The sequence below is a fragment of the Aplosporella prunicola genome (genome assembly GCF_010093885.1).
Source record: "Aplosporella prunicola CBS 121167 unplaced genomic scaffold K452scaffold_14, whole genome shotgun sequence".
Lineage (NCBI taxonomy): Eukaryota > Fungi > Ascomycota > Dothideomycetes > Botryosphaeriales > Aplosporellaceae > Aplosporella > Aplosporella prunicola.
Genome location: NW_022983542.1, coordinates 210,631 through 229,365, shown reverse-complemented (window position 1 = coordinate 229,365; position 18,735 = coordinate 210,631). Strand labels below are relative to the sequence as shown.

At 56.2% G+C, this 18,735-nt stretch overlaps 8 protein-coding genes across 8 annotated transcripts; 2 read left to right on the top strand and 6 right to left on the bottom strand.

Annotated features, from left to right (window-relative positions):
• Positions 1 to 16: 16 nt before the first annotated feature.
• K452DRAFT_192894 (uncharacterized protein) lies at positions 17 to 1,003 on the bottom strand (the record flags this gene model as incomplete). Its single annotated transcript, XM_033535874.1, has 2 exons — positions 17 to 265; positions 335 to 1,003. Coding segments are annotated over 2 exons (918 nt in total), but the record flags the coding sequence as incomplete, so codon positions are not given.
• Positions 1,004 to 3,630: 2,627 nt separating this feature from the next.
• Positions 3,631 to 4,658, bottom strand: K452DRAFT_287957 (uncharacterized protein). The gene is made up of 3 exons (XM_033540567.1): positions 4,556 to 4,658; positions 4,311 to 4,483; positions 3,631 to 4,117 (listed from the first exon to the last, which is right to left on the bottom strand). Exons 1-3 carry the CDS (start codon positions 4,589 to 4,591, stop codon positions 3,829 to 3,831), a joined length of 498 nt encoding a protein of 165 aa, XP_033396964.1. The 5' UTR covers positions 4,592 to 4,658; the 3' UTR covers positions 3,631 to 3,828.
• Positions 4,659 to 6,225: 1,567 nt separating this feature from the next.
• Positions 6,226 to 6,921, bottom strand: K452DRAFT_309038 (uncharacterized protein; the record flags this gene model as incomplete). The annotated part of the gene is made up of 1 exon (XM_033543215.1): positions 6,226 to 6,921. The coding sequence occupies one exon, from the start codon at positions 6,919 to 6,921 to the stop codon at positions 6,226 to 6,228; it is 696 nt and encodes a 231-aa protein (XP_033396963.1).
• Positions 6,922 to 9,283: 2,362 nt separating this feature from the next.
• On the top strand, positions 9,284 to 10,234 carry K452DRAFT_287955 (uncharacterized protein). The gene has a single exon (XM_033540566.1). The coding sequence runs from the start codon at positions 9,366 to 9,368 to the stop codon at positions 9,816 to 9,818; it is 453 nt and encodes a 150-aa protein (XP_033396962.1). The 5' UTR covers positions 9,284 to 9,365; the 3' UTR covers positions 9,819 to 10,234.
• A 50-nt stretch (positions 10,235 to 10,284) lies between these two features.
• Positions 10,285 to 11,968, top strand: K452DRAFT_318905 (uncharacterized protein). The gene is made up of 4 exons (XM_033544196.1): positions 10,285 to 10,497; positions 10,549 to 10,577; positions 10,643 to 11,198; positions 11,294 to 11,968. The coding sequence occupies exons 1-4, from the start codon at positions 10,453 to 10,455 to the stop codon at positions 11,645 to 11,647; spliced, it is 984 nt and encodes a 327-aa protein (XP_033396961.1). The 5' UTR covers positions 10,285 to 10,452; the 3' UTR covers positions 11,648 to 11,968.
• Positions 11,969 to 13,441: 1,473 nt separating this feature from the next.
• On the bottom strand, positions 13,442 to 14,201 carry K452DRAFT_287953 (uncharacterized protein). Its single transcript, XM_033540565.1, has one exon. It carries the CDS (start codon positions 14,177 to 14,179, stop codon positions 13,592 to 13,594), a length of 588 nt encoding a protein of 195 aa, XP_033396960.1. The 5' UTR covers positions 14,180 to 14,201; the 3' UTR covers positions 13,442 to 13,591.
• A 1,415-nt stretch (positions 14,202 to 15,616) lies between these two features.
• K452DRAFT_333879 (uncharacterized protein) lies at positions 15,617 to 17,006 on the bottom strand (the record flags this gene model as incomplete). Its single annotated transcript, XM_033545184.1, has 1 exon — positions 15,617 to 17,006. The coding sequence occupies one exon, from the start codon at positions 17,004 to 17,006 to the stop codon at positions 15,819 to 15,821; it is 1,188 nt and encodes a 395-aa protein (XP_033396959.1). The 3' UTR covers positions 15,617 to 15,818.
• A 304-nt stretch (positions 17,007 to 17,310) lies between these two features.
• Positions 17,311 to 18,735, bottom strand: K452DRAFT_37108 (uncharacterized protein). The gene has a single exon (XM_033546581.1). The coding sequence runs from the start codon at positions 18,467 to 18,469 to the stop codon at positions 17,690 to 17,692; it is 780 nt and encodes a 259-aa protein (XP_033396958.1). The 5' UTR covers positions 18,470 to 18,735; the 3' UTR covers positions 17,311 to 17,689.

Below are 18,735 nucleotides of genomic sequence, written 5' to 3'. Positions count from 1 at the left end.
GATACGCCTCGCCCAATCGCGCGTCCTCAACCTTCTTCGCCCCCATCTCGCACACCGCGAACCCCGGCACCGGCACCTCAGCCGCCCACACCGTGTCTGCGTAGCGCGGCAGCAAGGCCGTGGCGTCTAGACGGAGGGGGCCTTTATTTTGCTTGCGCCGGGCGCGGGGCGAGGGGTCCGGGGCGCGGGTTGCAGGGGTTGTCGTGACGGGGGAAGGAGCGGTAGGCGCGTCGGCGGGCGCATCCGCATCTTCTTCTGCTTCTGCCTTGGCCTTGGACTCTTCACGCGGCTGGCTCGGCTGTGTTGCTTTCTCCTCGTCGCCTTCTTTTTTGACATGGCTTTTCCCGCCCCGCCCGCCCCGCGCATACAGCGTGTTCACGAGCGTGGCATGCAGTTTGAGCGGGCGGCCCTCGTCGAGCAGGAACCCGCGCTGCACGAACAGCGCGCGCACGGCTTCGCACAGCGGGCGGAGCCGGGCGGACGCGTCGTCAGGCACGGCGTAGAGAACGGAGGTTTTGCGGGGTGGGTGCATGGAGTGCAGGGAGGTGAGGGAGAGGGTGGGAGGTTGGGGTTGGGGAGGTAGGGTGCTTGTTGCTGCGTCTGTTGCTGCATCTGGTGGTGGTGGTGGTGGTGGTGATGAGGAGGATGAGGAGGGAGCGGGTGCTGTGGTTGTGAGGAGAGAGGGCAGGTCTAGCTCCTGCAGCAGCGTGACGGCTTCTTGTAGCCGTTCTGGTGTACCCAGGCTCATGACGCCGAGGGTTAGGTGTAGCGTGCCGAGGGGGCGGAGCGCTTGCTCTGGCATCGTCACCGTGGCTTCTGCTTCTCCTTCTCCTCTCTCATTTCCCCCTGCTGCTGCTGCTCCTTCCGCTCCAGCATTTCGCGCTCCCCCGGCTCCCCCCTCAACGACATCCTCCCTAAATCTTGCCAGCGACGCCGTGAGCTGCGGGATCGAGGCCTCGGTCACGAGCGGCACGCACAGGAAGTGCGTGAGGGGCGGCTTCTTTTCTTTTTTCTTCGTCTGCTGCTGCTGGCCCTTCTCTTGCTCGAGCACCTCTTTGGCGACGGCAGATGGTGACGCTTCGTCTCCTAGAGCGGGCGCTGTGGTGGATGTTGACGCAGCGGCAGCACCAGCGGTGGGGTTCCCGCCTTTATACCCGCCCTTTTTGACGCGGCTGGATTTGCGCGCCATGAGCGGCGCACGCGGAGACGGAGAGAGAGATAGAGAGTTAACGCGCGAGGTCGACGAGGTGAAGGACGCGGTTTCTCTGGTGTTTGGGACTGCGTGTGTGTGTGCGACTGCGGAAACGGTGCTGGCGGATGCTCTTGCTCTTGCTCCTGCTTCTACACGTGCGCGCAGGCAGCAGTAGTGGCGCAGCGGCCTCGCGGCCTGCAGGCGTTGCGGGACGGACAGCGTGACGTTGGTTGTGTGTGCGAGCGGGGCAACCACTATCAATTCGATCCGTCTTAGATGACGGCGTGGATAGACAGTTGCGATGTCGTCGATGTCGTGGAGGCAGAAGACGGGTAGCTTTAGGTAGCTCCCCATCATCATCCCGCATCATCATCATCATCGCCGCCATCATAAAGGCAGGCAGCACCGCGAGGCCGCACACACCAAACCAAAACCCTCCTCCTCCACCACCACCACAATCACAACCACACAGCCCATACGATCTCCCCTCCCGGTCCCGAACCCACGGCCACCAACCCACCGGCCCGACCCCATCAACATCCTCAGCCCACCTACAGCGCACACCTGAGACACCGGCCCTTGGGCCTGCCAGCCCATCAGGCAGACAGCCAAACCCAACTAAAAACAACTAAAAAAAAAAAAAAGAGAGAGAAACCGGTGCCCGTTCCCTCACCCACTTGCAAGCAAGCACCACCCCTCACGCACGCAGAAGGATGCCCATCCCAGCCCGTTAGTTAGCTCCTCGTGTCCTCGTATCAAACGCCCTACGGCTTACCTACCCTACCCTACCGTGCCTACCTTACCCAACTGCCAACACCCAAAATCAAGGCCAAGGGTCACGTCACGCCCCGTTGGAGCAGGTCGGGTCGCTCGCTTCCATGCATGCCTGCACTCCACTCCATCCATTCATTCCATCGCTCATTCGTTCGTTCCTCCATTCGTTCGTCCATCCCACTTCCAATCCTTCCTTCCATCGATCCATCGAGCCCCAGTGCCTAGTAGCCCTACTACGTCACCCGCAGCCCACGCACGCACGCACGCAGCCTCGGCACTTTCGGGAGCTAGCAACAGCACTGCACCCTGCCCTTCCAATCCAATTCCCGCACCAGTCACAGGACGAGTCTAGAAAGAAACTTCCAGCCCAGCACGCTTACCCAATCCAAACTAACAAACAAACAAACAAACAGTAGCAGTAGTGGTAGGTGCCTAGGTAGACAGTAGCTATGTAGCTACATACCTAGCCAAGCACAGCAACAGCAGCAGCAGCAGCAAGGCGACGCCCAACCTCAGTCTGCCCCGCGCCCCGCAGCAGGCAGGCATGTACACGCGAGCGGCGCGGCACCTAGCAGCACATGCGCGCGCTTGCGCAGCGTCATTGGGCAGCCGCGGCGCGGCGCGGCGTGCATGCAGCATGTACGTACTCCCATGCCATGCGAGGTTAGTGCGGGCAGCAGAGGACGGCGGGGCAGCGTGGCACGCAGCAGAGCGACACGGCGAGCAGCATGGCAGCATGGCAGCACGGTAGTAGCAGCGCACGTGCCGGTTTGACGATTGCATTTCGCTGTTGCGGTTGTTTTTGCTTTTGCTTAGGTATGTAGGTAGGCAAGACGCTGGAGCAGGGCCACTGCGCTCATCTCGTCTCGTCTCGTCTTACCCCAGCTCAGCTCAGCTCACGCGAGAAAAAGAAGGAAGGGACAACGGTGCGGGACGGGCGGGACGGAACGGTACGGTACGGGTAGGCGAAGGCATGATGGAATGATGGCATAGGCAGCACAGCATGGCATGGGCAGGAAGCGATGCAAGTACCTAGTACCAGCTAGTGTAGAGAGAGGTTTAGTGCGAGGTAGAGGAAGAGGAATAGGAAGAGGGCCAGGTAGCTGGGCCGCTCGTGCGCACGCACACACACACGTACGCACGTACATACGCGCGCCCGCGCTAGCTTTGCTCTGCTCTGGACTGGTCTGGTCTGTTTTTGGGACGGAAGAGGCGGAGGGCGGCAGGTTGGGCGGAGGGACGAGGGGTGCGGCTAGGTATGCGCGGGGTAGCTGCGTCGGGCGGCGCTGCTAGTTACTGCGGCTGCTGGTTGCATAATTCTGGTCAAGACGACGAAAGAGGAAAAAAGAGACGGCGAGAAAGAAGAAAAAAGGGGGGTGCCATGCAGAGGCTGGCGTCGGATAACGTAGAAGAGGGGAGATCGAACGTTCGAAGCCCATTTTTTTGCCTTTTTTTGCTTTTTTCTGTCCTCTGCAGCGCATCTTTTGTATGCCGTTTTGTGTTGTGTTGTGTGTATGGTCGGGAGAACCCATCGTCATAATTCAGAGACGTCTGTCTGCAGCCAGCCGCATTCCGGCAGCCCCCCCCCCCCACCCTCTTTTCCCTGTCCCGGTCGTCATCGGTGGGTAATTTTTTTGCTTCTTGTCCCGCCGGGGCACGCGCCGCTTCGCTCGACGACTGCAAACCGAAAACCCAAAAAATTAAAAGGAAGAGAAAACCGGGGGAAAAAACGAAAAGAAAAAAAAGGTAGTGGAGAGAAGAAAAAAGAGTAACCCAGAAAAAAGAGCTCACGGCATGGTGCACTACTTCCGCAGTTGCTTGGTCTATCTGCTGTTGCTGCTGCTGTTGGTGTGCGCTCGAATCTAATGATCAGACGTCGTCGATGCGGTCTCGTCCCCCTCATCGTGGTAGAATTTCCGCAGCACCTTCTCCACGTCCTTGAACTCCTGCTTGGCCTGGGCGATGATCTTCTTCAGACGGTCCAGGCACACCTCGTCGTCGGGCTCTTCATGCGTGCCCGTCTCGTCCTTGTGCGCGCCAAAGTGTTGGATCTTCTCGCAGCTGTCCTTGACCTTGGTAAGGCCGAGCGTGGCCGACGAGCCCTTGAGGAAGTGGCCGAGTTGAGAGAGCTGACCGAGGTCCTTTTTCTCGCTGCACGACGAGAAGGAAAACCGGCGCGTTAGCGAGGGAAACAACGATGGTTATAGTGATGCAAAGCAAAGGGCAGTAGCAGTGACGAGACACGCGACTTTGCGCGCGCGCGCGCAAAGTCGCGACCGGAATGAAGGGGAGAAAGGGAGGGGGTGCAGGCGACAACAACAGCAGCAGCAGCAGTTGGGCTTACAGGTTCGTGTCCATCTTGTCAAAGGTGCTCTCGGCCTGCTGGAAGAAGTCGTAGACGATGCTCTTGCTGAACTCGCGCTCGTCCTCGTCGTCGTCCATTTCGAGGATCTGTTCAAAAGTTGCCGCATCGATGGAGTCGCCGAGCTCGGGGAGGCCGACGGAGCCCTCCTCGCTCTGCGATTTCATAGTGTGTTAGTCGCAACGGCGCGCGGGAGGAGAGAGAGGCGGAAAAAAGCTTCAGCGCACCCTGTCTTCGGCATGGTCGGTTGCCCTTGTTGGCATCTTCTTTGTTGTGTGTGTGTGTGTTGTTGAGTGGTCGCGACGACGGCGGCGGCGGCGGCGTGGCGTGGGGGGGGGGGGGGGGGGGGGGGGGGGGGGGGGGGGGGGAGAGGAGATGGGTTGGATGAGAACGGAATAGGACGACGGCGATAGTTGACTTGGAGGAGGTGTTTTTCGACCCCACAGAGGCTGGGGGGTTTGGTTGTGCTGGCGTGGGAGTAGGGTGTGGCTGCGTTTGAACGGGCAGGCAGGGCGTGCAATATGACCGCGCGACGGGCCGAGAAAGCGACGAGAGGTGAGGTGTGTTTGGGAAATTTTGGAGGGGAAGAGACGAGGGAGTGGGGTTTGGCGTGTGCTGGGCGAGCGACCGACGGGGCCGGGATGACACTGACTCGGGTGCGCCCAAAGGGGTCATGGAAAGCTGTTGCCCATCCATCAGGGCCAGCTTGGGGCGAGCCTGTTGGCTGCCCCGTGCCCCCCAGCAGGCAGAAACGCAAAGTCTAGAACCCCGACTGAGTGTACTGATATACAGCTTTGCTCGGCTCCGGTCTCGCGCAGGCGTCGCCGCGTGTCGTCACTCACTGCCCATGACGTAGCCGCTCCGGGTCCCGGTCGCGTGATGCAATTTGGCTCTCTTTTCCCACGCGCCGGTTCGGCTTCACCCGGTAGGTTAGGGTGTGATGAACCAGCGTGCTGCAACTACTCCGTACCTACAATCCCTCCCTCCATCCTCCTATTATCTTCCCGGCGCCTCATTTTCCGACTGCTCGTCACTCTTCATCTCGATTCCGGGACGTCATCTATGCACGTCTCTTGGCTCGTTTCACCCGATCGGCACTTCCTAATCCGCTTTCCACACCTGCGCCCAAGCTCCCCTTCTCCACGTCCTCGTCTATCCCTTCTACTTCCTCCCCTGCCCTCAATGCTTTTCCCTTCATCTCGTTGCTGCCGAACTGTCTCATGCGCCGTGTGTCTTATTACCTAGCCGCCTACTTTCGTGTGCACGTTCAGCCTGGTGGATACGGGACGGGTACTCGTCGTACCCTGAGCCTAGGCCCAATAGCTGCTCGTCAGTTAACCCGACGACCCGACCCGACCTGTGCCGGCCCCGAGCATCAGTATTCACCATCGTCACGCAACGCTACCAGGGTCCAGCTGGGAGGAGAGGAATCAAAGCGGGCATTGCAGGGGCCTGACCGTGGGCCCGCGCCCGTCCATGTGGGCTGCATGCCGGTACATAACTGATTCAATCGCAAATCCATCCTCTCGACGCACGCTGCCCATTGCAAAATCCTCGTGCCGTCGCAAACGAAAGGTGCCTTATCAATCGTCGTCGTATACCACGTACATGGGAATCCAAGACATCATAAAAGGAAATGACAACTTTCAGCATCCGTTAGGCGCACTGCGCGTTCCACCAGAATCCTCCCGCAAGCGAAGCCCTCATTATCGAGCGCCGTCGTACATGGTGGTATACCTGAATCGCAAAACGGGAAAATCCTAATAGACGTAACCGCAACCGCTTCCGCGAAAGCCGTAGTCTGCCGGCCGCCGAATCGGGATCCTGGGGCGCCCGCCGCATTCGAAATTTGCTGTTTTGAGATTGGCGCACCGCCGTGATGTTGACGATGATGGTGTCAGCGCCGACCGAGGCGAAGGACGTTTCCTCCGCTGGCGCGTAGCGGCTTAGCTGATGGTGCCGCTGGTGCGTGGCCATGTTCCTGTCGGCCGTCACCGAATATGCGCCGCCTTCCATGGCTGCGAGACGTTCTCCGGAGAATACATGATTTCCTTCGGGGGGTATGGGAAGTTCGCATCTTCCGGAGAGCAAGGTAAGCCCTCCTCTCCTTGACGTCAGTGACATCCACGATCTCAACAGTGGCATCACTTCTCGCGTCGTCCTCATCGTCGCCCTCATCATCGTCCTCGTCAGGATAGATGACCTGGTCAAAATCGAGAGTCAACCAGTCGTCAATATCGACGACCTCATTAACAACCAAGGATTCCTGCACAAAACTGCACACAGCCTCCGAGTGTTTACTCTCCACATCCGCCGTAGAAGAGGAAGAGGATATAGAGTCAGCAAGAGTGAGTCGCGCAAACGCATCGGCGAGAAGTTCAAGCTCGCGCGGAGATATCGAGGTGGGTTCCTCGGCGGTCGGGTGTCGGAGATCGTTCTGCGGAGGTGTGGTCTCTGCTTCTTTGGAGAAGAGGAGGCGTGGAGGGATGGGCTCCGTTGATGTTGTTGGGGTCGCTGTCGTGGCTGCGTCGTTGTTGGCCTGGAGGCCGTAGTGGAGAGAGTTTGTCTCCGTGGTGGTGGGTTGGTGCATCATGTTGTCTTGATGCGGGATGGAGGATGGAGGTGTCGTTTTGGCTACGTGGAGGTGGGTTTTGGATGTAACGCTCCTTGTTACGTGGAGGCGGAAGGCTTCTCGAGAGTGTGAGTGTGAGTGTGAGCGTGTGAGCGTGTGAGCGTGTGAGCGTGTGAGCGTGTGAGCGTGTGATTGTGTGAGTATGTGTTTGTGTGGGTGTAGGGATTCGGTTGCTATTCCGTGAGTGTTTGTTGGAGTGATGCGTCGAGGTAAGAGAGAGTGCGGCGAGAAACACGGTTTTATGTCTTACCCTGCCAGGCTGGATGGGTTCGTGGTTCACATCTCTGTCCGGGGTTGGCGACATTCACTGCCGTACCGTAGTTGGGGCTGGATTGTCCCAAGCGGTTCACTACTGAGGAGCAGGGACGACGAGCAACGTTTCCGCACGCCATGAAGATAGCTGGGAACTAGGAGGGTTTGTTCCGCTTGTAGTGAGTACACGGGAGGATCTGGTTTGGGGTTCTTTTAGCAACTGCTGGTCGTGTTGTAAGTATTTTGATATAGTTGTTGTTCTAGATTTGGTTTGCATGTTGAGGTGCTGTTTGGGTTTGCGTCTGATAACAGATATAGCTTGAAGCTGCTAGAGACTTGGAGAAAAATAGAAGAAAAGATATCTTACTTAGCTTGCAATTTGAGCAGAAAGAAGCCATAGCAGAGAAACACCCACATCAAAGCAGTGGCAACTGGCAAGCCTCACGGCACCGTCTACACCCATCGCTACACCCCAAAGTCCCAGACGATTCAACTTGCAGAGCATACAGCATCACGCAGGCACACAAAAACCATCAGCAGAGACAGAACATTACATACCCAAAGCCACGTCTCGATTAGTCTTTCTATCCTCGCTTCTCTCACGCCTCTATCCCACCAAAGTTACACGTCGTCGGCACGACATCTGGCATACGTATACGACGCGCAACGGTTTCGGGGTAGCGCTGTGCCGTTGTGGTTTACCTTGGATCAGGACCGGGCCCCGTGGGGAAGCTGGCGTGGTGACGTAACGGGACCAGCTATGTCCTTGGTTGGGGACCCTGGCTGGTTATGGACCACGACAGAACAATAATAGCAAAACGGTGAAGGGTTGGCACGCAAAGCCCAAGCCTAGCATATAAAAAGACGCAGGCAATAGCAGTAACGACACACGCCAAGAACACGCTTGGAAAGTGCAGACAGACTCAACTTGACGACTGAGCAAAAGGCTGTGGGACCTGTCTGGAATTATTTGGACGGCCTTGTTCATTTTCAGTCCAATTCGATCACAAACGCCGACATGAACAACGCTCCGCCGCCCCCGGTCGGCAACAACATGAACACGGTCCTAGCGGCCAACAACACTAACAATCAGGTCCTCGATGGTGTCGATGCGGGTAGAGGTGAAATCGTCGTGCCACAGAACCACAATCAACATTTGCAACAGCAATCTATGTATGGTAGATGTCAAAAAAGGAATTGTGTTGATTTGTATCAAGTCATTCTGATGATGATGGATGACGGTTATGCGCGGTGATGCTGTGAATCGCACCCTGTACTTGTAGTCTGCTCTTTTGTATTTGCTTTGCTGAGAGTCTGGCTTGGGTCAAAGATATAGCCTAAGCACCTTGATGGCGCCATGTGGTAAACCGAAATGCTGTGTTGGGAGGGCTTTCTATTGCGTGCAGCAGAATCCCCTTTCTAAGCAAGAGCTTTCATTGTAGTAGAAGCTTGTAGCAGAGACTTGTTTTGTAGGAGAAGGGTCTTTGGGGAAGGGGATGGACGGAGTTTTTAAGGAAATTGTGTAACGAAACTTTAGCTTGCGATAATAGAATATATAGGGTAGAAGGCGAACCACTGCGGTCCAATTCAAGTGGATGTCCATGTGTGCGGCGACGATGTCGGGATGCGCATCAACTGGACTTTCAAAGATAAAGGACAATTGAAAGTAGATATTGGCGAGAAACTTCCTAGTAGGAATGAACTCGTACATTCCGTCAAGTTATAAAATTGCTTTGTAATTCTTCCTATTGCTAATAGAAGATGACTTTCGATCATGATGTTGGAGGCACTTACAAGACTTTGAGCCTCCCTTTGACCTCTAGCAGCATTACAAACATACCAGGAATTGGAGGCAGTGAGGAAGAGGTTGTCCGATGGTCGGGAGAACAGCTTCTCCGATGCTGACGAGAGCAGCTCGATAGAGTTAATCGTGGCCGATCTGTACAAGCTCAAAAGGCTTGGAGACGGACACGAGTAAATTCGTCAAGCCTCGGCAATTGGCGGATGATCCCTGTCACGTTCTGACCATTGAAGTGCTCCAACGCCACCGACCTCGGACATAAAACACTCGACCCTGCCTTGTACCTATTCCCGATTCCTTTCCGCCTCATCCAGTCTCTCAGCAATACCACTTTCTATCCCCGTTTCTCAACATGCGCGCCTTCTTCCGCCCTCAAGTTCTTTCTCGCCGGCTAGCAACCAGCATGCGCCAGGCCTCCAGCTTCCGGACCACGCCGTCGCCGCACCGCCTCCCCAAAGAAGAGCAAGAGATCTTCGAGCAGCTGCAGCAGCAGTCGGCCGGCGCCTTCAGCGCGCCACGCACACCGCCCCAAGTCAACCAGTCGCCGGACTCGGCCTCGCCCGCCACTCCTTCCTCTCGTCCGCAGATCAAACAGTCCCCCGACTCGGTCGCCGACGCTCAGGTCAAGATCGAGGCGGACGGTGACGGCGAGGAGCTCCATCCTCATGTCTGGCGCGGCGCGAAGCCGGAGTTTGAGGGCGATACCAACCCCAAGACGGGCGAGGTCGGCGGGCCCAAGAACGAGCCGCTGAGGTGGGGCGCCGCGAGCGACTGGAGCTTCAACGGGCGCGTCACGGATTTCTAGACAACACGCTTGATCGCGGATGGTCTAGGTTTTTGGATCGCGACACACGGGAGACGTTCTTGGTTGGAAGACAGACAACGATAGCCCTGGAGCGGGAAGATGCCGTTTGACGACGGACCCTGGCTTCAGGGCCACGACGGCAGCTGTCGCATCAGCTCACCGGCGACGTACAGTTACGACCGTGGCGCATATTGTCGGACGGGCGCAGACGCGCAAGTGCTCAGAGCCGTCTAGGACCCGAAATGGGTGGTGGCAGCTTTGTAAAACCGCTCACTGTGGGCGCACGGCATGATGCGGACAGGAAGCCGAGCCAGCCGTGGAAGCGAGTCGAGGAGAGCAGGAGGGGGATGGGATGAGGTGCCGGGCTTTAGATTGTCCTATCTCCATAGCAAGACGCAATTTACAGTCACACGGCCAACGGTATCGTGTTTCATTGATATGGCGCAATCCTTGCCAACCGCCAGATCCTGGGGCCCCGCGCCAACTCCAGAGAGGGACCCTGCTTGCGCAACCCGCGCCCTGCAGTCTCCTTCTGTTACACGTATGGCCTCCTTAAACCATGTTGTCCTCTGCCTTTTAACTTCCTAATCGTCCTCCCTCCACTTTACTTTCTTTCTCTGAACAACCACCAGCCATGGCCTACACCAAGCGCCAGATTGTCACGACGCTCAGCGTCCTAGTAAGCTCACTGTGTCCTTGCGCGACACCAAAACTAACCCTGGTCTCTTAGTACTTGCTTGCTCTCACAGCTGTCGCCTGGTGAGATTACCCTGCCTCAAGCCACCACGATACAGCATAGACAGACAGCTCACCTTCATTCCCAGCTATGCCCATAACAGCGTCCAGCGGCACAGCCTGCCCATCTCCTCCGCCCTCAGCGCTCTCACCATCGCGCTCCCTGCCCTTACCGGCCTCATCACCGAGCGCCTCACGCAGCGAGCCTCCAGCCCCAGCGGCAGCGACGCGCTCCCCGTGCTGCGGCACACACGGGCACGCACTCACGGCTCACCGAACATGACGACGCTAACGCTGCTCGCGCTCACGGCATTCACGACCGCACTCGCCACGCTCGCAGGCACGCACCTAGGCCCCGAAAACGACCTCACGTGTGCCCTTAACACCCGCTGGCAGGCCCTTTACCGCGCCAACCAGGGCCGCGTCATTCGCCGTATCCAGGACGACTTCACCTGCTGCGGCTTGCACTCCGTGTACGACATGGCGTGGCCGTTCCCGACGCACGACGGGCACGGCCACACGTCGCGCAGCCGGTGCGCGCAGAGCTTCGAGCGCGACAGGGCGTGCTTCGGGGCGTGGCGCGGGCAGGAGCGCCACACGGCCGGCGCTATGCTGGCTGTGACTGTGCTGGTTTACTTGTGGGAGGTGAGTTCGCTGTGTTTACTACCTTACTTACCCACCAGTCTGGCTACATACACACACACGCACGCACGCACTGACACTACTTCCCCCGATTCTAGCTCGCCATCATCTTCGCGCCATCCGCGCGCCGCCCCTCCTGGCTCGCGAGCGTGTTCGGCTCAGGCAAGCGCCGCAGCAACGCGGCCGACGACGGCGACGAAGCTGCCTCTGCGCGCCGCGCCATCGACTACGATTACCGCGGCGTGGAGGCCGGGACCGCGTACTCTGACAACCCGCGCGCGGTCACCGAGGTGCTGGATGCGGCGGGCGAGGAGGGCGAGCTCGACGCCCACCCTGTTGGCGATGTTCAACGCGCGGTTGAGGACCGCTTGGAGGGCGGCCATAGCCGGCATACGCTTGTGCCGTCTGGGCTGGGGGGACGGGATGAGGGCGTTTGGATGAGGGGCGAGTAGTGCGGTTGGAGAGAATGGATGATGGTGCTGTGGGGGATGGTGCTGTGAGTGTGGGGTTGGGTGCGGGTATGGAGTAATGAGGGCGAAGTAATGACGGAGAGCTGAAGCGAGGGTGCATAAAGGGATGGAACTTTAGCGGACCAGCAGACGCGACCACAGACCGAGTGCACAAAGGACAGGCAGGCATCACAACGCTGCGTCCTGGCTCTACGCCAGCAGCAGCATTTCCTAGCCTCCATGCTAGTTAGTAGTTAGTCAGCATCTGCTCCAGCACGAGTTATGTAGTAATCCACGACAAGCAGGCAGAGCCAATCACACACCACCCACCCATTGCCATTGCCATTGCCATGGGGAAGCCGTGCCAGCCTTCCCGGCATAAACTACGATATAGACGGCATCACGCGGCGTGAGGTAACTTGCGTACTTAAACCCAGCAGCACACGAATCTCATCAGACCATCAACAGCGTCATGACTTCGTGTAGCGCGTACGTATAAAACAAACACCCACCCACCGCCTCTCCCTCCCCATCTGGGGTAGCGCTGCAAGTCTGCAGTCACTGCGTGACCTAACACATGTCTGTCTGGCAAGCTTACGACCTTGAAGGGGGCAGACTTGCAGTACCAATATAGTAGCAAGGCTAGGACGAGTAAACTGAGCAGGGGTGCGGTGGAGCTTGTGTGTTTCGACATCTCAGAACAGCGATGCTTGTGGGTGGGGGAGGGCGGTGCTGGTGAGCAGTACGCTGCAGTGATGATGGTGGTGAAGAGGCTAAACGGCCGCCAGCGCAGCGCATGCAGTTGGTACTGCCAGTACTGCACTTGGTGCAGGCGGTTGTGTTGCAGCATTTATCTCAAAGCGACCATGACGGCACGGCACGGCACTGTTTTCTTTGAATTTGCGGATTTCGCTATCCTGGGCTTGGATATGCTGGGATAGCTGACAGTGAACTTCAGTGATTAATTAGGGAGGCTTATCCAATCAATTGAGACAACGGGAAAGCTGTCTTGCATACGGTGTGCGGTATACTAGTTAGCCACTATGCGCTTCCTTAGGGCCGGAACTGGGGTTATGGAAAAGAGTCCACAACTCAGAAGCAAGAGCTTCGTGTTTAAAGCTCTGCTTAGACGCCTATCGTATACTCGGCCACAAACATACATTCGCTTTACTGCCTTTACGACAAGAAAGATGAGTTCACTGGTGCGTGTGTTCTGATGTAGCCAGTAACTATGCTGCTTGCGGAAGAGTGACGCAGCTTGTATACCAAACAACGGCAGCCATACTGAGGGAAGAAAAGTTAGCGATCATCCTTTCTATGAAATGGTGAAGAGTATCAGTACCACTCACACATAACGATGTTTATCGCCGGCTGTATGAAGTATCGTTCTGGAATGACTTAATCCTGCTTCGGTGTAATAGCTGATACTGTTGATGTTGTCACCATAATGGATTGTCTTGAGGTGTTGAGGGTATGGCGGTGGTCGATTGGAAACTAACAGCTGTTATCCACACTAAACGAGATCTTATATATGTGGAAAGAAACAGAGCGTGTATTTACCGCTTCTGCTTTCACCCGATATCACCGTTGTTGTAACATAACTTTCTGCTCTTGTGAGATGGTGTTGATGGAGTATTGATGCTTGGTGATGCTTTTTCTGTAGGCGGTTTTTGAGGTGGCATGTTCAGCTTTCACGTATGACTGTAGTCAGTTTCCTTGTTGTACAGACAAATCAATTTTCTTTCTTTCTTTTTTTTTTTTTTTTTTTTCATCTTTTCTTTTTTACTCACTTACATACTTATTTCTTCACCCAATCCGAAATAAAAACAAATCCCAATCCCATAAACAGCAAACCAAAACCCCCAGTCAAATAAAATAAAAATACAAAGTAAACATAAAGCTAAACCCCACATCCTCCCTCCACACTCTCACTTAAGAGCGCTGCTCCTAATCAGTGGGTGGAGGAAACATCACATCCGTATCCCCCAGCTTCTCCGCCAAGCGCTTCGTCGCGCCCTTTGTGCGTTCCCAGCGCGACAGAGGCAGCGAGGGGAGGGGTGGGAGAGGACGAGACATGCTGCTAGCAGTGGTAGGGGTAGGAATGTACATGCTGGTAGTAGAGGTGGGGGTGTCGGTGCCAGCAATACTAGCACCAACATCACTGCTGAAACTAGCGCCAGAAACCAGCGAAACAGCAGACGAACCACCCGCCTTGACACCACCAAACCCCCTAGCTGGAGTCTCTGCAGCATCACGCTCAGCCACCGCGCAACGGGCCAGCCTCTCCTCCAGACCCGAAGAAGACGAACCCTCCGACCCAGACCCAGACCCAGACCCAGACCCAAGCGTACCGCTACCACTCGAAGCATCGCTCCGGACCACAGTTGCCCGCGGCTGTTTATGGGTGCGCTGAGGTGGAAACAGCAGCGACGACACCGACGGCGCCATGGACGGGTGGTACGCCTTGTACGGCGTGTAAGCGACGTAGGGGACGCAGGTCGCGCCTGTAACGGGGGCAGGGGCGGGCCCGATCATGGGAGGGGCCGGCGTGTTGTTGTTGTTGTTGTACATGTCCCGCGCGACGGCCGTCAGCGGTCGGTGCGTGAGCGGGCACTCGTCTGGTGAGAGGACGAGCCGCGGCGGTGGCGCTAGGCCTGGCGGCGGCACCGGCTTGCGCGGGATCTTGTGCGCGGTGTGGGGGGCTGGCGCTGGTGCCTGTGCTGGGGCTGAAGCCGGAGTTGGAGCCGGAGCTGGCGCGGGAGCAGCAACGGGAGTTGATTCAAGAGCAACGGTGGGTGCAGCTGTGGGAGTGGAACTGGAAGTGGGTGTAGGAGATTGCGGTACCCCGACCCGCAGCCCCGAAGGCAAGAACACCCTAGCATCTACGCTCTCACCGCGCGTCGCGGCCAGCGAGTCAAGCGCTTCGGCCGCAAGGCGCACGCTGACGGTGCTGTTGCGGTTAGTGCTGCTGCTGATGGGACGAGCAGCAGCGCTACCGCTTCCATATCCACTCACACTCACACCCGGCCTTAATGCTAGCACCTGAGCCGTGTACGGACAGGGCAGCTCGGCCAGCGGGGTGCGTGGTCCCGGCGGCGGCGGTGGTGGTATCCAAAGCACCGCTTGCTGCTCCACCTGCTCGTGGCACCAATTCCTCTGCGTAGGAATACGACGAGTAGGGTCGGGGCGACGGTAGCGGCGAAGTTGAGACGGGGAGGAGCGGATGACGGGCATGGTCGGGTAGTGGCTTTTCGATGGGTCCGAGTTTGTTGTATTAACCAGTATATTTCCACAACTCTTTTATTATAATCCAAATATCCAGACGGATGGGTCTCCAGGTACAGTATATGGTTCCTCCAGGGAATGGCGAACAGAATTGTATTTTTTTCCGGATGGCCAGCACTCACGGGTCAAAGGTATGAGTGCGGGACGTGGATATTAAGAAGACATGGGGACGGTTGCTTTATTCTCATTGTTTGCATTGTTCGCATTGTTCAGAATACAATGCGTCTCAACTCCACAACACTGAAACATGTAACCTTGGCACAACGCTCGATGACAATGCAAATTGTATCGGCAAGTACGCCATGACAATCTTTTTTTGGGAAAAGCGTTACAACTCACTGTTTTCTTGTTGTGTTGAGTCTAGAGGAAAGGGTTTGATTGGACTGATCGCTGTTGTCGAGAACACCACAGGGTACAATTTGGAACGACCGACGGCATAGGACGAAAACTGCTCAGAACGAAGACGATTCTCATCGTACCGTGTTGGCTATATAGCTTCTTGCTGTGCTTATTCGCAAGTAATAATTTTTCATCCCTATTGCACGAGTTTCAATTAGCCGATCAAGTAGGCCCAAAAATTACCAGGGAGGCATACACCTTTCTAGAGTAACATCAAGGATATACAAATATCACAGCGGGTCATTCGAACAGCTCGGCTTCAAAGGCTCTAAAGCTATTATGAGAGTTAACGACGTCACTTCCGAAATTCTGCACATACAAGTTAGCGTAACACTCGACAAAGCACACAGGCAATATAAGGAGAAATCAATTTAAGCAAATATCAATTGATGAAAATACTTAGTAGGAAAAAAGGAAGACCCAAAACCCAAAACATAGAAGCATGTGTGCAACTACTACTTGATAGAAGACTCACTTCGGAAGAGGAAAACTAACAGAAAGTCAAATCAGCAGCGGTGTGAGAGGGGGGCAGTAGGTGATCAGAATGTTCAACCTTCTTCCCAACCGCCCTCCTCGCCGTATTCCGAATCATCCTGCCGCACCTCCTAAATCCCCTCCTAACCTTCTTTTTCGTCCACTTCGGCAACTCGCCCACAGCCACATCTCTCAAGTCCAACAAACTCACACCCCTAATATCACCACCACCAAGCGAACCAGACATACGATCCGACTCCAGGGGCAAGTCCTCGCTGATAAACGAGCAGTACCGCTGGTGGTATGGCTCGCTGCCCGACAGAAAGCCAAGCGACTCCGCCTGCCCGAACAGTGGTGCCGGCTGCACCGACGAGCTCGGCCGGTAGGCGTAGCTGGCTGAGTCGAGGGAGTCAGACGCGGGCATCGATTCGCGCGAGTCAGAGCTGTAGTTCGTGGTGTAAGCACGGCTGTCCGTGTTGTCATCATCGTCGTCGCTGAGCACGACGCTGCTGCCGGCGCAGTGGTGGCCGAGATCGACGCTCCACCCGCTGCGGGGCGTGTGTGGCTCCGGGAAGGAGCGGGGGAATCTGCTGCGCCGACGGTGGGGGTCGCGGTGGTGGCCGATGTATTGCGGCGGTGTGTGGGCTATGCTGCTGTGCGTTGATGGGCTACGAGAAAGGGGGAGCTCCGAGCCGTAGTAGCTGCCGTCGAAGTCGTCCCAGACGCTCTCTGTCTCTGGGCGTGAGTAGAACAGCGGCGGCGTGGCGCAGATGCTTAGGTCTGAGGCTTCGCTGTTGGATCTCGGGGCTGCGTTTGTGGCGCCAGTATCCGAGGTGTGCGGCTCAGCTGCACCTAGGAAGGAGTGCTGAATCGGCCGGCCTGGGGTCGGGACCGGCGACGGGGTGTCCAGTGGTGGCGAACTGGGGAGGTCAAGCATCGACTTGCTGTAGCGGCCCATTCCTACCAGCATGGAGGCAGGGACACTGCGATACTGCTTCGTGGAAGCCTGCTCGTGCAGGTGCGCGCTGAAGTAGAAGACTGGCGACTTGTCTTTGGGTGACAGGGTAGGCTGGAGGACTTCAGCAAGGCTAGAGTAGCCCCCTTGAGCTTGTCCACGTACAGGCATGGATGCCTTGGATTTGAGGGGACGCCTCATTTCCAGTCTATGGTCGGTCTTTTCACGCTGCAGAACCGAGTTCAGCATTGAAACTCGCCAATGCGTGTCTGGTTATGTTCTGGGTGACTCGAGATGTGAGCAAGTGAGCAACTAAGCTTGTCTGGATCGTGGCCCGCTATTATTGCAAGAAGGCAATGGGCTCATAAATTACGAGAGCCAAGTCGCTGGGTGACCTTGTACTCGAACAAATCTCGTTGTAACTGAACAATGTTGTGTCGTTTTTGAATGGAACAGCGCAAGCAAGAGACGAGGCGTGTGAATGGATTGTGTGAACAAAGAGTTAAACGAGTTTTTACTGCAGCATGGTCGCGAAACTCACAGTCAACCTGGTCTAGGCTGTTTAACACATGTAGAATAATAAAACAAAATAGACACTAAAAATTATATTCAAAGAAACTTATACCACTTACCTGGAAAACCGCAATACTTACCTGATGATGAAAACGACTATGAAAGGAAACCGACTATGGAAGCGCACCAAGCGGTGGCTTCAAGAAACCGGAAATGACCGTGGAAGGGCATCAAGCGATGCCTTGAGAAAGAATCAGAAACTCAACTATGGAAGCGCATCAAGCGATGGCTTCAAAGCAAATCAGAAAGTCAAACCAGAACTCCAAGCCAGAAACCCAAACAGGAGATCAAACATGAGAGAAAGACTGACCTGCAGTACTCACCTCAGTCGGAAGAAAGACTTACCTGCTCTACTCCCCTCAGTCGGAAGCACGACTAACCTTCTCGACAGCCTTCTTCCACAGGCCCTTGTTAACACTCTCGCGCTTCTGGGAGCTCAACTGGCGCTGCAAGTCAGCCTTCTGCCTCTCGGCATCCATGCGCATGGTCGACTCGATCTCGTCGAAAGTAGTCGCAACCCTACGCGGGGGCTCAGGGGACAGAGGCTGTTGCCTCGGCGGCTGGCGTGGCGGCATCGAAGGGCGAGAAACCGGGGGCGGCTGTTGCTTCTGCTGGTTCACGTTAGCAGGACGTCTCGGCAGGCGGATGGGAGGGTAGATGATTTCCACTTCTCCCACAAACTCGTGTTGGCGCTGGATAGGCTGAGCCGGTGACCGGGGCTGCTCACTCTGGTCGTCCACGTTGGCAAAGCGGACCTGCTTGCGAGCCTGGGGTTGCTGGGCCGGCAGCAGAGGCTGTTCATCGTCCTTTTGTTTCACGTTAGCACGGCGGACAGCGTTAGCACGATGGATATGCTGGCGCGACGGGGACAACAGTGCATCCGTAACCTCCCCCCAACTGCTACTCTTGGCACGAGCAGCAACCTCACCTTCCTTCACGGTCGTCTCTTTGACCTGGACCGTACCGCTCGGGACCGACTGTACAGGCATTGAGACTGCCAGCTGACCCGACATGGTGAAAGGATTGCGCCTGCGACGGATCGCAGGCCTACGGCGCAGATCAGTATGCTGTTGAATACTGGTATGCTTCTCTTGCATACTGGATTGTTCGTCTTGCATGTTGGATTGCTGGCCTTGCATACTTGAGATGAAGAGCCTTGTAAGTGTTATGATAAAAAAAATTCATGGCATTGCAGAAAACAAACGGTTTAAATACGGGTGGGGATACAGTGTAGCGATAACATGATCGTGAACAAGACTGGAACTGTTCCTGAATATGTATGCTGATCAAAAACAAGGGATACATGAAAAGTGAACATTCCTTTTGTTCCTGCACAAAGCCTAGTATGAAGGAAGCGTCAGTTACGGCGAGCACTGACTGGAAGAATGGAGAAGGATGAAAAAAA